This window comes from Hylobates moloch, unplaced genomic scaffold (assembly GCF_009828535.3).
Source record: "Hylobates moloch isolate HMO894 unplaced genomic scaffold, HMol_V3 SCAFFOLD_8, whole genome shotgun sequence".
NCBI classification, from domain to species: Eukaryota; Metazoa; Chordata; class Mammalia; order Primates; family Hylobatidae; genus Hylobates; species Hylobates moloch.
Genome location: NW_026652283.1, coordinates 91,164,207 through 91,180,423, shown reverse-complemented (window position 1 = coordinate 91,180,423; position 16,217 = coordinate 91,164,207). Strand labels below are relative to the sequence as shown.

Sequence of the window (16,217 nt, the reverse complement as noted above, 5' to 3'; positions counted from 1 at the left end):
TGCATTGAGAATCACTACTCATTGCATAGCGAAGACCATGCACTTTTACTATGCCCATTGCACTTCTCATCCATGAATTTGCCTTGCCCTAAGAATTAACCATGGCCTTGTGGCCTGGGTGACTCAGGCTGCTTTTATCTTGTACAGCTAAAGAGGGTCTGATGGGTGGCTCAACACCCCACCCACTCCTATACCATGTCATCAGTGTTCACATTTTCCTAATGAATTGAAGTGCCTTGATCTGTCCACTGCCACCACCACCATTGCTAAGTTTTCCCATGTGGTTTTGCTTTTGTGGTGTTACTGCCTTGCTGCTAGAGCAGCAGGACTGTCTGCGTAGCGCCTCCAGCTGGGGACCTCACTCAGTTCCCAGGGTATTCAAAGACAGCAGCGGCTCCCATTCCAGTCCCGATGCACATGGACACCACTCCGTATGCCCTGTGAAAACAAAACTTAATTGGCTGGACAAAGGCACCCACCAAGTTACCTCCAGACCAGACTGAGCCAGAAGGACTTCATGGACAAGTAGGACGCAAAACCATCAGACCGGATCTGTGGGCAAGCGGTACCCTGGCCTCCCACTTGGGCACACACACGGTGACAGATGCCCACTGCAGGCTAGTATCCCTTTCAAGGTGGGCCCTTAAGGAAAACAGGGATCATGCCCCTACATCCTCAGTTCAGGGTGTTTCTATGTGCATGTTCCCCTCCCCAGGGATCAATCATAATCCCAAAAGACACAATCCCAAACGCAATCATCCCAAATGTTGAAATCCTGGAAGAACAAAATCCCTAAAGTCTAAAATCCTGAAAATCACCATCCTAAAAGATCAAAATCCTGAAAATATAATTCTGGAAAAAATAATGTGGAAGCCTGGCATGGTGGCATCTACTTGTAGTCCCAGCTATTCAGCAGGCTGAGGCAAGAGGATCACTTGTGCCTAGGAGTTCAAGACCAGCCTGGGCAATATAGCAAGACCCCATCTTAGAAAAAAACTTTTTTAAAAGATTGATTTAAAAGATATTTACATTTTTAGGCCAGGCGCAGTGGCTCAAACCTGTAATCCCAACACTTTGGGGAGCCGAGGTGGGAGGATCACGAGGTCAGGAGTTCAAGACCAGCCTCGTCAACATGGTGAAACTCTGTCTCCACTAAAAATACAAAAATTAGCTGGGTGTGGTGGCAGACACCTATTATCCCAGATACTTGGGAGGCTGAGGCAGGAAAATTGCTTGAACCCAAAAGGCAGAGGTTGCAGTGAGCCAAGATCATACCACTGCACTCCAGCCTGGACAACAGAGTGAGACTCCATGTCAAAAAATATATATATATACATTTTTAAAGGGGATTTATTTGAGAACAACAGAACACTTCACAGGCTACTTTATGCAATAAAATAGGAAATAATTACAAATTTTTGCAAGCATAAACACTCAGGTATGCTAACAATAGTCACAGGAGTATAACTATTATAAACAGACAAACTGTATTCATAAATAGGTTAAAAGCAAACTGTATAAATGGCTGGTAATCGTGTGCACCCAGCTTTATAACTGCAGTCATATGAATACCATGATGGACAACCTACGTCTTTTGAAGAGAGTGATCAAAAACTGTGATGGAGCCAGGCACTGTGGCTCACACCTATAATCCCAGCACTTTGGAAGCTAAGGTGGGAGGATCACTTGAGCCCAGGAGTTCGAGACCAGCCCGGGCAACATAGCAAAACCCTGTCTCTACAAAAAATACAAAAAATTAGCTGGGTGTGGTGGCACCCACGTATAGTCTCAGCTACTCAAGAGGCTGAGGTGGGAGGATTGCTTGAGCCAGGGAAGCAGAGGTTGCAGTGAGCCGAGATGGAGCCACTCCACTCCAGCCTGGGCGCCGGATTAAGACCTGTGTCAACCAACCAACCAACCTGTGGTGGGTCACTACTGTACAAGTAGTCACCTAAAGAACCAAGATCTTGAGAAATTTTATCTTTCACAAATGCAGGTGCACAAACAGCACACCTCTTTTACTGAGGAAGTTTCAACATTTTTATGTACATGCACAAGGCTTACAAAGTCAATGTGATAATGCACTTTCATGGAATCAAATTTCTGATGTCCAAGGCAGAAAAAAAGTGTGTCCCAGCTCTGAGAGAGGGAGAGTTCACCTTCCGTATTTGTTCTCTCCAGGGCCCCAGGCAATTAGATGGTGCCTGCCAACACTGAGGGCAGATCTTCCCCACCTGGTCCACTCAGATGCACACTCTTAACCTCCTCTGCAAACACCCTCACAGACACACCCAAAACAATGCTTTGTCAGGTGTCTAGGTATTCCCAAAATTAAGTCCATTCCTTGTCAACTTAGCACCCATTCACATCTCCTTAAACCATACTTAATTTCCAAATAAAGACAATAACAAAGTAATGGTTGCATCATATTAGTTACATGGTATAACTAATATGATGCACTATCCCACATACAGCGGAAAATGCACCAATACCTTCCCTAGAATTCATAACATGAATTCAACATTAGGATTTCAACATTCAGGATTTTAATCTTTTGAGATTGTGATTTTTGGGATTTTAGACAGTAAGGATTTTTCTCCTTGACTAGTCAAGTGTAGAAGTAAGAAGGGGGTAAAGAGTAGAACATGGAGTTTGATCTGTAACTGAACAATCAAGATAACTCACTACCTCTGGACCAGCCAAGACCTTAGGGACTTTGATCTTTTGGGATTTCAACATTTGGGATTATGGTGCTCAGGACTGTGTCTGTCGAGATTATGATCCAAAGCCCACCTACCTCTATCCCCTGCCCTTCAGGTGCCCTAACTTGGGTATCCCCCCATGACCCCACCGCCAGGAGCAAAGCCTTACCTCTTCCCACGGCGCTTCAGCTCATTGAGCAGCGTGATGACCTGTCGTGCCCCAGTGCAACCCAGTGGGTGCCCTAAGGCCACTGCACCCCCCAGAGGGTTCACCTTCTCAGGAGGGAGTCGTAGCTTCTCCACACAGTAGGCAGCCTAGAAGGAGGCAGATCATCAGCTACAGCCCTCTTACCCCTCCCCTGCACCACTTGCCCGCTCACTCCACCTCGGCTGTCCAGGGCCAAGGCAACTTTGAGAAACAAGGGCTCACCTGGCTTGCAAAGGCCTCATTGATCTCGAAGATGTCCACGTCACTCACTGTCAGCCCTGCAGACAAGGTAAAGACCTGAGCTGACACACTGGCCCTCTGCCTCCCCTGGGGCCCACCCCATCCATGGGCCTACAGGCTGCCTGGTGTGTGTCTCTTCCAGAAGGGTGAGCCAATCCCAGCTGTGGGGTCAGGAAGGGCTTGAAGTAGGGGACACTAGCCTGCCCCACCTCCACTCTGCAGCACCCACAGGACCACCCTCATGCCCCTGGCAACAGCATGCAGGGCAGCTGCAGGATCCAGGTGGGACCCAGATACGATGTGAAGGAGCCACCTTACCTGCTTTTTGCAAAGCTACGGGGATGGCATAGGCAGGTCCAATGCCCATGATGTCAGGTGGCACACCAACCACTGCATAAGACCTCAGGACCCCAAGGATGGGAAGGCCCAACTCTTCTGCCTTGGACCTCCGGGCAAGCAGAATGGCAGCTGCCCCATCACTCACCTGGCTAGAGTTTCCTAGGGGCAAACTGTTGGGGTAAGAAGACATCGGGGTGGGGCTGAGGAGATCCCAGCCCTCCCACTTCTGCTTTGCAGAGGGGCCTGGTCTGTTCCAGGTTCCCAGAGTACAGCACCCAGCATGACCATGGCCTCCTTTCTCACACCCCCACCCCGGACCAGTCTCACCAGCTGTGGTAGAACCATCCTTCTTGAAGGCAGGCTTCAGTTTGGCCAGGCCCTCCATGGTGGTGCTGGGGCGGATACCCTCATCCTGGGTCACAGTGATGCTCCTCTTGGTGCCCTTGTCATCATGGATCGTGGTGGTCACAGGCACAATCTCAGCTTGGAAACAGCCCTTGCTCTGGGCTCTTGCTGCCCTGCCAGCACCATGGACAGCCAGCTTCAGGTTCCCTTGGGGTTCCCTTCTTCCCTGCCCCCAACCCCTATCCATTTGGGTAGACACAAGCTCAGGCTGCTAAATTCAGGGACATGCTCGACTTTGGGGGAGCTCTGAGGGTATGACTAAGGCCTTACAGGGCCTTCTTCACCATCAGCCCCAGACCTCCAGATCGTGGCCAATCCCAACCTCAAAGTGGGGAAGGGTGTTTGGAGGTGGTGCCTCCACTTAGAGCCCTTTGTCCAAGAGGGATTAAGCCTGCTCGATTCTCTCTGCTAAACTGAGGATGGAACCCCAGAAATATTTGTGTTGGGTTCTGCCAAATTTCTGCTCAAACTCAACAGTTCGATGTCATCTATTCCCCAGTTTCCACCTATTTAAAGTGACATATACTAAATTACTCATGTATTTTTGTATTTAAGCAGTTTTAAAGCACAAGGTATTTAAGGGTGACCCTTGCAAATATGTGCAGCATGTAAGTGCCCAGGGACATTCCAGTGGAAGGAATCTAAGGCTTCTAACACATTTTCAAATGGTTATGTGACCCAACGTGGCCAAGAATCTGCCTCAGGGAAGCCCACCTGGGCCAGATACCACTCCCTGCTTTTGCTGTCCTCTCTCTGGACAGCTGGGACTTGCCAATCTTAGCCTGCCTGAGCCCCTGGGGTTTCTCTGATATCATCTTCAGTTCTTGCCTCAGGATGCTGCCACAGACCCAGCGTGGTACAGAAGCTAGGATGCCAGGGTCCCTAACATCGCTGGCCCCACACTCCAGGCTACAGTGTCCAGTCCCCAAACCACAGCCAGAAAATAACAGAGGGGGAAACTGAGGTCTAGCTAGGGCAAAGTCAGGGTGAACAGACAGTAATAGAACCTGGAAGTACTACCAGCTCACAGTGGCCCTGACACTTCCTACTTCCCATCCCCAACCTGGGTGGCACAAGGCCTGGAAAGCACTCACTGCCCAGCGGTAACCACAAAACGGTGCCACTTCAGACCATTTAGGATAGACTCAAAACCTCACTCTCCAGCCCTTTAAACATTCCTCCCCAAGCAGCACTCACTTCTGCTGGGAAGCCAGGGCAAAGGTATCCTGCTTCTCCCGTGAAATGCCAAACCGCTCAGCCACATTCTCAGAGGTTATCCTAGAACACAAACAGCAGATAGTGTGGGCATTGGTCTGACAGCCTAGAGGAAGGGACCAGGCTGCAGAGCTGTGCTTGGAACTTTGGGTTCCCAAGGCTGTAGGCAGAAGAGGATGTAAGGGCCAGTCCATACCACAGACAGTAGTGATGACTCAGGATATGGTACAGCCTGCCCTGAAAGTGGATATAAAGGCACAGATAGGGAAGTCAGCAATGCTGGCCAGATCCTGAGAAGCTCTACACCAAAGAGACTTTCTCCAAGAAAGGGCAGCCTGCATGGGGGCAGTTGCAGAAAAGTTTGTTCCCTGGGTGAGCTGCCTCAGTGCAGGGGAGAAAAGGAGCAGGGGAGGGCCTGGGTGGGGGCACTAGCTGGCTACTCCTGGCCAGTTTCTCCTATGCCTCAAGGAAGACTGCTGCAATGTAGGGAGATGAGGACTCCCAAATCTCCTCTGGAAAGGCCAAACCTAAGCTTCTTGGTCACCTTGGCTGGGGTCTATGCTTATCCTGAGAACCTAGAGCCACAGCTAGGCCTTCCAGCCTGGGCTTCTGGCTTTATAGGCTTACCTTGGAGATACAGTATGTGAAAGAAACCACGGCACTGCCCCTCTCCAAGCCTCAGTCTCCTCATATGTCTAGTGCATCCAGGACTCCTGGCCCACAGACCCTGGGGATGGCCCAGAGGCTCAGAGAAGCTAAAGTGTTCCATACAAACGCCACATACTTTTCTTTTTTTCTTTTTTTTTTTTCTCCTTTTTTGAGATGGAGTCTCGCTCTGTCACCCAGGCTGGAGTGCAGTGGCACAATCTCGACTCACTGCAACCTCTGCCTCTCGGGTTCACGCCATTTTCCTGCCTCAGCCTCCCGAGTAGCTGGGACTACAGGCGCCCACCGCCGCGCCCGGCGAATTTTTTGTATTTTCAGTAGAGACAGGTTTTCACTGTGTTAGCCAGGATGGTCTGGATCTCCTGACCTTGTGATCCGCCCACCTCGGCCTCCCAAAGTGCTGGGATTACAGGCGTGAGCCACCGCGCCTGGCCAAATGCCACATACTTTTCTTGTTGCACCTGACAGGGCCCAATTCTCCTCACCAGCATGTTCAGTCATCACAAGCTTCCCACTGCCTTCTCAACTTTCTAGGCCCCCAAGGCTTTGGAGTGGAGCTACCATTGTCCTTCTTATGACTGAGCACCACAGTGTGGGAGTGACAAGGTGGGCGATGTTTGGAAACTCGGGGGCAAAGAGAGGACCTGGGGGCTTCAGGAAATGGAAGTCAAGGGCAACATCAAGTCTCATCCCCAAAGTCCCTGCGGAGCAGACCATGCCCAAAGGAAGGAGGCCAAGGCTTGGCACCACCAGCCACAGAGATGATAAAGTTCCTTGGCCCCCTGCTCCAGACAGAGAGGGCACGAGAACACAGAGCTATGGGAGCACTCACCCCATAGGAATCAGGCAATCTCTGGCCTTCTCCTTCTCCATCAAGCGCGAAGTAATATTTCCAGGGTTCCCTCTGTCAGCCAGGGACATGGACTCCACCCTGGGGAGGAGGAAAAGGAGGAGAAGGTAAGGTGAACTGGGCCCTAGCAGGACTCCTCCAGAGATAGCTGAACACTTGGCAAGTGCTAGGAAATAGCCAGGGAGCCCTAGGAAGACCAGTGGGCCACTGGGAGCCACAGGCAGGGCACTTGGCCAGCAAGGCCCAGTCGCGAGTACTGAGCCCTGTCTCTATTTCGACCCCCACCCCAGGACAGAGCACTGCACAATAAACACTCCTGGGGGCAAGGCTATGCTTCCCTATACACTGCTAAATCAGCCAACTGGCAATTCCAGAGAAAAGCCTTCTGCTGTCAGCCACAGAGGAGGAAACACATCGACAAGCCAGGGCCTGCCCTCAGGGCCCACAAATTTAGAAGGGAGAAGAGACAATTTGAGAGTAACCACAGGCCAGCTATGGTGGCTCACGCCTGTAATCCCAGCACTTTGGGAGGCCAAGGCGGGCGGATCACAAAGCTAACATGGTGAAACCCCGCCTCTACTAAAAATACAAAATATTAGCCGGGCGTGGTGGCAGGCGCCAGGGCGGGAGGCTGAGGCAGGAGAATGGCGTGAACCCGGGAGGCGGAACTTGCAGTGAGCCGAGATCGTGTCACTGCACTGCAGCCTGGGCGACAGAGTGAGACTCCATCTCAAAAAATAAATAAATAAAATAAAAATAAAAGTAACCACAAAGCTGAGCTCAAAGGGCGATCAGACCTGCATAGACAAGGAAGTGCTACGAGGTGAGAGGAAGGAGATGGCAGTGTAGTATGGTCAAAAAAGGGCTTTGAGGCCATGGGGGACCCTAACGCCTCAAGGGATGATAACAGATAACCTTGACTGAGTGCTTTTCATGTGCCCAGCACTATTCTGAATTCGAGATTTAGAGTGCTTCAGTGTCAGTCACATGACAGACAAATACTCCATAGTGTAAACTGTTGCTATTACTCCATTTATTCTTCTCAACTTCAACAGAGCTGAGCTAGGTATCCCCATTTTATAGATCAGGACACTGAGGTCTAGAGAGACTGTATAACTTGTCCATGGTGACCCAGCCTGGATCCATATTTAGGTAGTCTGGCCCCAGAGCCCACTTCCAACTAGAGTGTCCTGTGCTAAATACTTGCTGATCAAGGCCTGTGGAGAACAGTCAGCCTATGATGTGGGTGTCAGGCCTGGCCCAGATCTTAATATCCTAGTACCATCGTCCTTAACCTGCTTGGGAATCAGATACTCTCTAAGAAACTCATAAAAGCTCCAGCCCTTCTCAAGTTATCCACACCACCTCTCACCCAGTAACATAGAAGAGCATGAGAGAAATCAAACGGCAGTGGCCTTTGCCCAGCCAAAGTCCTTGCAGAGTGGTCTTTGGCTTTATTTACAACTGTAGACATAGATCAGTACAACTCAGTGCCAGCTGCCACAGCCCTGGGACAGGGGCCAGCAATGTGTCCTCTCAAGAAATACTCTAAAGAGGATGTGAAAGGCAGCGGGGGCATGTCAGAACCCTGGGGCTGCTCACCTCCCCCAGCCTGCCAAAGAGTTTACTCCCCTGCCCTCCCAGCACCAGATGCCCACCGAAGCCTGGGCACCTGTGCCCTGACCTTCCCTGGAGGCACTGCCAAATACAACTTCTGCAGCTCCATTTGCTGCAGCTAATGATGGAGCCACAGTCTAGATGGAGGTGACAGTGACCAAACCACCACAGATCTAATTATGTCCCTCATAGCCCATAGGCAGCTGGAAGTTTCCACACTGGTACCAAGGTGGGGAGACAAAGGGACAGTCAGCCTAGTAAAATGAACAAACTAGTTATACAGTAGGCAGCTGTCCCTGGCTTTAGAGAATCCAAACTGCAACTTTTCTCTCAGCAGCATCATGAATCAACAAGGGCCCCCAAAGGAAACCCAAATGCTGGATTTTCTCAAAATGCTTTCCCATCTTTTCCAGCCTGAAAGATTTCCAAGAATGTAAGCTTTTAGAGGCCAGTTCCCCTCCCCTGCTAGTGCTGAGAGGTATGAGTGATTCCTGAGCAGCCAGAGTTGGTAGCCACTCTTAACCTGCATTTGTGAGAACCCACTCCCGGCCAGCTGCCTAAAGGGGATGGGGGGAATCCTGAAACCATGGCCTCTGAGAACTCTGATGAAAATTAGTTTTATTGTCACAAGTTGGTTAATAAGCTCCGGCAGAAAAAAATTCTTACCCACAGGCCATGCCAATGTCATAAGACCCATTTCTGATGCCACCTGCAACAAAAGCATTTCATAAACATCCTTTGCCAGAGTCCACCTGTTCTGGAAGCAGTGGAGCCTCTTCCCCACCTGGTCTCTAGATGGGACTCAGCCCCAGCCTCAGAAATGGAAGACCCAGGAGTGTTCAGAAAAGGCTTTGGGCAGTGGTAGGGGGTGCTCCTGCACTCTTTCTGTGGTTAGAGTCCTCTCAGAAATCGTTATTGCTTGCCCGGCAGACAGCGACTTTGCTGACCCAAACCCACAGGTCCAGGATGAAGGCACCCACCCAGTCATAACTTACCTGCTATGCTGGCCACTGCCTGTAGCCCCGACGAACACTGTCTATTGACAGTGGACAAAGGCACAGTCTCCGGGATGTCACTGAAACAGAAGGTGAGAGAGTAGAATCAGCCCCCAATTCCATGCCAGGCTCTCATGGAAAGCAGTCCTATGTTTCTAACTGCCCCCCTCAAGGGATGTAAAGGGCAAGGGAACAAACCCAGCAGCTCTGCTCCCATGCCAGGCCAGATCCATGGAATGGGGGTGAGCAGCTACTGGGCAGACCCCATCTCTGCAGGCACTTGCTCCCCAGGGCCCCACAAGCACATTCCCTTCCATTCCTATGAGAATCTTCAATCAAAGACCAAGCACAGCCCAAAGGCAAGGGAAGCCTGTTTGGGCCACAGGGATCCTTCTCTCTCTCCCTTTGAAGATTCAGAAATGAAAACTGTGTATCTCTGTTTCCCCCAAAGAACAGAGAAAAGGAACTGCTGCTGGGACAGAGCACCAGAGCAAAAGAAATGCCTAAAGTCTGAGGCCAGGGACCGCTCAGCCTTACCAGTAATCATATAGCTAACGCTGCATGTTCCCATGGACTCTTGAAAGCCTGATCCCACCTAGACAAAGCACTCTGATGGGCATCATATGTTCTAACATCTATTGCTCTGGTAGGTTCCCCAAGACTCTCATACTGGTCTTAGCCCTGGAAGCTAGTAGGGCTTCCCCTCCTGATGTAACCTGCCTTGGCTAACAGTACAAAGCCCTAGGGAAATTTCCAGACCTCCTCAGACCCACAGACTCAGAATCTGAGGAGTGGAAGCATCCTGGTGATTCTGGTGCGCAGCCAGAGTTGGGAACCTCTGAACTAGTGCCCAGGCCAGGCTCTGCAGAGACTCTCTCAGGTGGATAGCCTCCTGTGCAGCCTGTTTGACCCCTCCAGGGTCCCTTAACTCCCTAGTAGGTAGTTACCATTCCTTCACTCAATCCACCAAGTGTTCACTAAATACCTACTTACCACAAGGCATCACCTGAGGGATGCTGAGATGCTTATAACACTGTGCCCTAGAGGATGCCCAAACAACACACAGAAAATGAATCAACTAGCAGAGACTGAAATAACAGGGCAAGAGGGCAAACCACATCACAAGGAAGTACATGGCTAGCTACTGCTGGAGAGAAAGGGGCTCTCATTTTCAGCCTGAGAGCCTGGATAAGTCATGCCAAAATGGTGAGACTGTGTTTGGGCAGGGTTTGTCTTTCTGTCCAGGGCAGAATGAGGAGGTAGGGCTAGCACTTCAAGGAGAGAGAATGACCATATCAGGGAAGACAGTAGGCCCACAGCTGACTGAACGAAGAAAAGTCAAGGTGAGTAAGCAGCTAGGAGATGAGGCTGGAAGGTAAATCTGGAGCCAGATTGTAGGGGGCCTTGAACCACAGGCTGGGCAGTCTAAACCTCTCCCAGTTCCTAGAGATGGTTTTTGTTTTCCTGTTCCTTCACTAGCTAATGTTCCTATTTATTCTTCTCCATGCATCTAGAAGTACAAAGCCAAGCAGTTCTAAAATCTACACATGAAAATAATTTAAGCACTCTTTCCCCTGCAGGCGCTTAAAGGAAAGTTGACCAGGTCTCCTCCTAAGGGTTCTCCTTCCCCATGGTTCTGCCCTATCCCAAAGTCTCTGCTAGTGGGATACGACTGGAGTTCTCAGCTCAACTAGTAAAAAGGCTGAAAGTCGCTTTTCAGCATTCTTACTTAGTTACTCACCTGACAAATGAGGACAGAATCCACACTTACAAAAGGCAAATGACAACCTGGCTTTGGCTAAAAATCAAGCTACAGAGAACTTCTGCTCCAGTTCCAAAGGTTTTGTGTATCCTGGCTCAGCACTTCAAAGTAGGGGAGAGATTGAGTCCACAACAGCAGGGAGCCAAGGACTCTGGTTGCCTCATTCTGGTGTCCAACCTTATCCTCCCCAACCTGCACACTGAGTTTCCTGGGGCCTGGGCCCAGTAAAGCGTCAAAATGGTCAACCCATGGCTAGAACTAGAAAAGTTTACCTCAGAAACTGGGCGATTCGGGCCATGATTGCCCCGGCCCCAGGCTGCAGCACATTTCCTGTGGACAACAAACTTTCATTCAGTGCCAGGTGGTGGTGTTCTGGGCACTAAGGTATAGCTGTGAAAACCAGAGATGAGGCATTCCAGATCTTTCTTCGGGACACTAGCCCTTGGCAGGCTCACTTGCAGCTCTGGAACATCAGGGTTTGGGGCAGGGAGAGCCAGCCATACAACAGCTTGTCCTGGTCATCCACCAGCTCCTGTCCCTGAGGGTCCCACGCTCACTTGCCCATGCACCCAGTTTTTCCAGATCAGCACAGATGAGCAGGTTGTCTGCCCTTAAAAGTGAAACGGGAGTTTCTGAAAATGCACATCTCCCCAGGTATCCTCCTCTGAGCCCTGCTGTCACCCCAGAGAGGTGAAAGAGTGATTGCTGACCTAGGGGTGGCATCCGCTGGATAAGACTCATGCCATATCATGTTGCTGTATTTCAAGGTGAGGGGTGGAATAGAGGGCTGGACTGAAGGTTGTGGGGAAAAGAAAGATCAGATTGTTACCGTGTGTATGTAGAAAAGGAAGACATAAGAAACTCCAGGTTGATCTGTACAAAGAAAAATTGTTTCTGCTTTGAGATGCTGTTAATCTGTAACTTTAGCCCCAACCCTGTGCTCACAAAAACATGTACTGTATTGAATCAAGGTTTAAGGGATTTAGGGCTGTGCAGGATGTGCCTTGTTAACAATATGTTTGCAGACAGTATGCTTGGTAAAAGTCATCATCATTCTCCATTCTCTATTAACCAGGGACACGCACTGCGGAAAGCCGCAGGGACCTCTGCCCAAGAAAGCCTGGGTATTGTCCAAGGTTTCCCCCCACTGAGACAGCCTGAGATATGGCTTCGTGGGAAGGGAAAGACCTTAGTCTTAGTAAAAGAGGAAGGCCTCTACTTCCCGCACATCCCTGGGAACAGAATGTCTCTGTGTAAAGCCGACTATTGGTTCTATTTACTGAGATAGGAGAAAACCGCCCTGTGGCTGGAGGCGAAATATGCTGGCAGCAATACTGCTCTGTTACTCTTTGCTACACTGAGATGTTTGGGTAAAGAGAAACAAAAATCTAGCCTACATGCACATCCCGGCACAGTACCTTCCCTTGAACTTATTTATGATGCAGATTCCTTTACTCACATGTTTTCCTGCTGACCTTCTCAGCAGGAAAACCATCACCTGTTCACCCTGTTTTGTCTGAAGAGGGCCTGCCCCTCCACACCTGTGAGTATTTCTCGCAAGGTGGAGACGAGAAACTGAGAAAAGAAATAAGACACAGAGACAAAGTATAGAGGAAGAAAAGTGGGCCCAGGGGACTGGTGCTCAGCAATTGAGGACCTGCACTGGCACTGGTCTCTGAGTTCCCTCAGTATTTATTGATCACTATCTCTACTATCTTGGCAAGAGGGATGTGGCAGGACTATAAGGTAATGGTGGGGAGGGGGTCAGCAGGAAAAAAATGTGAGCAAAGGACTCAGTGTCATAAATAAGTTTAAGGGGCCGGGCGCGGTGGCTCACGCCTGTAATCCCAGCACTTTGGGAGGCCGAGACGGGCGGATCACAAGGTCAGGAGATCGAGACCTCTCCATCTTGGCTAACACGGTGAAACCCCGTTTCTACTAAAAATACAAAAAATTAGCCGGGCTTGTTGGCGGGCGCCTGTAGTCCCAGCTACTCGGGAGGCTGAGGCAGGAGAATGGTGTGAACCCAGGAGGCGGAGCTTGCAGTGAGCCGAGATCGCACCACTGCACTCCAACCTGGGGGACACAGCGAGACTCCGTCTCAAAAAAATAAAATAAAATAAATAAATAAATAAAAAATAAATAAATAAATAAATAAATAAGTTTAAGGAAAGGTGCTGTGCCTGGATGTGCACATAGGCCAGATTTATGTTTGACTTTACACAAACATCTCAGTGCAGTAAAGAGCAGTACTGCCGCCAGCATGTCTCACCTCCAGCCATAAGGTGGTTTTCTCCTATCTCAGTAAATAGAATGTATGATTGGGTTTTACACTGAGACATTCCATTCCCAGGGACAAGCAGGAGACAGATGCTTTCCTCTTATCTCAACTGCAAAGAGGCCTTCCTCTTTTACTAATACTCCTCAGCACAGACCCTTTACGGGTGTCGGGCTGGGGGACTGTAAGGTCTTTCCCTTCCCACGAGGCCATATCTCAGACAATCTCAGTGGGGGGAAACCTGGACAATACCCAGGCTTTCTTGGGCAGAGGTCCCTGTGGCCTTCCACAGTGCACTGTGTACCTGGTTAATCGAGAATGGAGAATGGTGATGACTTTTGCCAAGCACACTGCCTGCAAATAAATGGTTAACAAGGCACATCCTGCACAGCCTAAATCCCTTAAACCTTGATTCAATACAGCACATGTTTGGGGCTAAGGCTACAGATTAACAGCATCTCAAGGCAGAAGAATTTTTCTTAGTACAGATCAAAATGGAGTTTCTTGTGGGTGGCAAGCCACCCAGGCGCCAAGGCAAGAGACCGAGGACACGAGCTGTACCAGTATAATAAAATATAAAACAAGAATAGTCATACCAGATATAGATCTTAGATATGATTATATATGAATATCATTAATCATTAGTAGTAATTACTCTTTATCCCAATATTATAATAATCCCTGCTCTATAATCATAACCTAGGAAAAACCAGGCCATACAGAGATAGGAGCTGAGGGGACATAGTGAGGTGTGACCAGAAAACAGGAGTGCGAGCCTTCTGTTATGCCTGGACAGTGCCACCAGAGGGCTCCTTGGTCTAGCGGTGACGCCAGCATCTGGGAAGATGCCCGTTGCCAGGCGGACCGTGGTCTAGCGGTAGCAAAAGGTGTCAAGAAACAACACCAGCTACTTAGCAGACCGGGAAAGGGAGTCACCTTTTCCCCGGGGGAGTTTAGGGAAGACTCTGCTCCTCCACCTCTTGTGGAGGGCCTGACACCAGTCAGGCTTTCCCATAGTTATCCGGAGGCCTAACCATCTCCCTGTGATGCTATGCTTCAATGGTCACGCTCCTAGTCCACCTTCATGTTCCATCCTGTACACCTGGCTCTGCTTTCTAGATAGCAGTAGTAAATTAGTGAAAGTACTAAAAGTCTCTGATATGTAGAAATAATGGGCATAAGCTGTCTTTCTCTTTGTCTTCTCTCTCTGCCTTGGCTGCCAGGCAGGGAAGGGCCCCCTGTCCAGTGGACACGTGACCCACGTGACCTTACCTATCATTGGAGAAGACTCACATTCTTTACCCTGCCCCTTTTGCTTTGTAAACAATAAATAACAGCAAAGCCAGACATTCGGGGCCACTATCGGTCTCCGCGCATTGGTGGTAGTGGTCCCCCGGGCCCAGCTGCCTTTTCTTTTATCTCTTTGTCTTGTGTCTTTATTTCTACACTCTCTCGTCGCCGCACACAGGGAGAGACCCACCGACCCTGTGGGGCTGGACCCTACAGTTTCTTATGTCTTCCTTTTCTACATAGACACAGTAACAGTCTGATCTCTTTTCCTTTCCCCCACACTGCCGCACTTCCCTTGCCGAGATAGTGAAAATAGTAATCAATAAATACTGAGGGAACTCAGAGACCGGTGCCGGTCCCCTGGGCCCACTCTATATTTTGTCTCTGCGTCTTATTTCTTTTCTCAGTATCTCCTCCCATCTGACGAGAAATACCCACAGGTGTGGAGGGGCAGGACCCCTTCAAAGCTCAAGGCCATGGAGGTTCCCCCAGTGAAAACTCGGGGTGGGGTGGGGAGGTGAGGAGAGCTCTGGACGAACGGAAGAACGGGGAGGGCCCAGCGCAGGGCCTGAGTGGTTCGCTCACCGACACAGATATCCCCCAGCTGTTCCGGCCTCAGATTCACGTCCTTGAGAACCGCGGTCATGACTGCCGAGAGAAGCTCGTCGGGGGTGGTGTCCTGCAGCAGAAAGAGCAGCCGCGGTGACCCCCACTCCCCCATGCCCAAACCAGGGAGACAAACCGACCACAGCTGGGTGCGGAGCTGCCTCCGGCGTCCAGGGTAACCAAACATACGAACCAGACCCCAGCCCGCGCCGGCGTCTTCCCACACTCGGCGCCCAGACCCTCGGGCCTCACCTTGAAGCCTCCGCGGCCCGCCCGGCAGATGGCCGTGCGCCGCCCGTGCACCACCACCACGTCCGCGGCCGAGGCCTGCGAGGCACCGCTCAGGCAAGGCGCGGCCTGTGGCATCCAGCCGGAATCGGCCGGACCCCTCAGGTGGCCCAGCACTACCTGCAGCCTCTGCATTGCGCAGGTCTACCCTACAGACCAGCCACAAGTCCGGGAACTGACCGCGGAGTTAACAGCCGTCCGCGCACGCGCAGAACCACATCTCAGCCTCCAAGGCCTCAACTCCGCCCACAGCCCTGCGAACAGACGCGAGCGACCCTCCAAAAGTCCCGCCCACCTCCAGCCGCAGCCAACCATAAGGTGAGTCGGCCTGGGAACCCGCCCCTCCCCGCCACCGCCTACCGAGCCCTCTATAGGAGGGCCCACAGGCACCGCCCAGCCGAGCTTTCCACTCAATGCCCCGCCTACCTTAGCCTACCGCAGCCAACCAGAAGGTGTATCTTTACGAATCCCCGCCCAGAAATGCAGACCGGAAGTCTTTCCACCTTTTGTAGCCAAACCCGAGACCTGAGCCCCAAATCCCTCTCTCCTGCCCGCAGCCAAACGGAAGGCTGGGTAGCCAGGACCGCTTACTGCTTGGGGGCTGGAGATGGAAGCCGAGACTCTAATTCCTCTACCCACTTCCTAGTCGGCTCTGCTGTCCCTCTGGTCCCAGTACCTGAGCTGGGGGACCTAAATGCTTCCGAGACGCCCGAGTCCTGCTCCGACGTGGTTGGGCTTTCCCATTCTTTCGAGAAG

At 50.9% G+C, this 16,217-nt stretch overlaps 1 protein-coding gene across 2 annotated transcripts; it reads right to left on the bottom strand.

Moving 5' to 3' along the window:
• Positions 1-29: 29 nt before the first annotated feature.
• On the bottom strand, positions 30-15,685 carry ACAA1 (acetyl-CoA acyltransferase 1). 2 transcript variants are annotated; one of them, XM_032162077.2, is made up of 12 exons: positions 15,426-15,685; positions 15,153-15,246; positions 11,272-11,329; positions 9,238-9,317; positions 8,909-8,951; positions 6,608-6,706; positions 5,092-5,172; positions 3,817-4,007; positions 3,469-3,648; positions 3,133-3,188; positions 2,872-3,017; positions 30-438 (listed from the first exon to the last, which is right to left on the bottom strand). In XM_032162077.2, exons 1-12 carry the CDS (start codon positions 15,594-15,596, stop codon positions 363-365), a joined length of 1,275 nt encoding a protein of 424 aa, XP_032017968.1. In that variant the 5' UTR covers positions 15,597-15,685; the 3' UTR covers positions 30-362. The 2 variants fall into 2 exon arrangements, with proteins under 2 accessions (XP_032017968.1, XP_032017967.1); XM_032162076.2 differs by having other exon boundaries at positions 3,469-4,007; positions 15,426-15,684.
• Positions 15,686-16,217: the final 532 nt, after the last annotated feature.

What these genes read in the sequence shown, in the direction of transcription:
- ACAA1 (XM_032162076.2), bottom strand. Translation starts at nt 15,596, where the DNA reads ATGCAGAGGCTGCAGGTAGTGCTGGGCCACCTGAGGGGTCCGGCCGAT. An exon ending in GACATTGGCATGGCCTGTGG is followed by an intron (nt 6,707 to 8,908) that starts GTAAGAATTTTT and finishes CCTCCTCCCCAG; the next exon opens with GGTGGAGTCCATGTCCCTGG. An exon ending in CTGAAGCGCCGTGGGAAGAG is followed by an intron (nt 439 to 2,871) that starts GTAAGGCTTTGC and finishes TTGTTTTCACAG; the next exon opens with GGCATACGGAGTGGTGTCCA.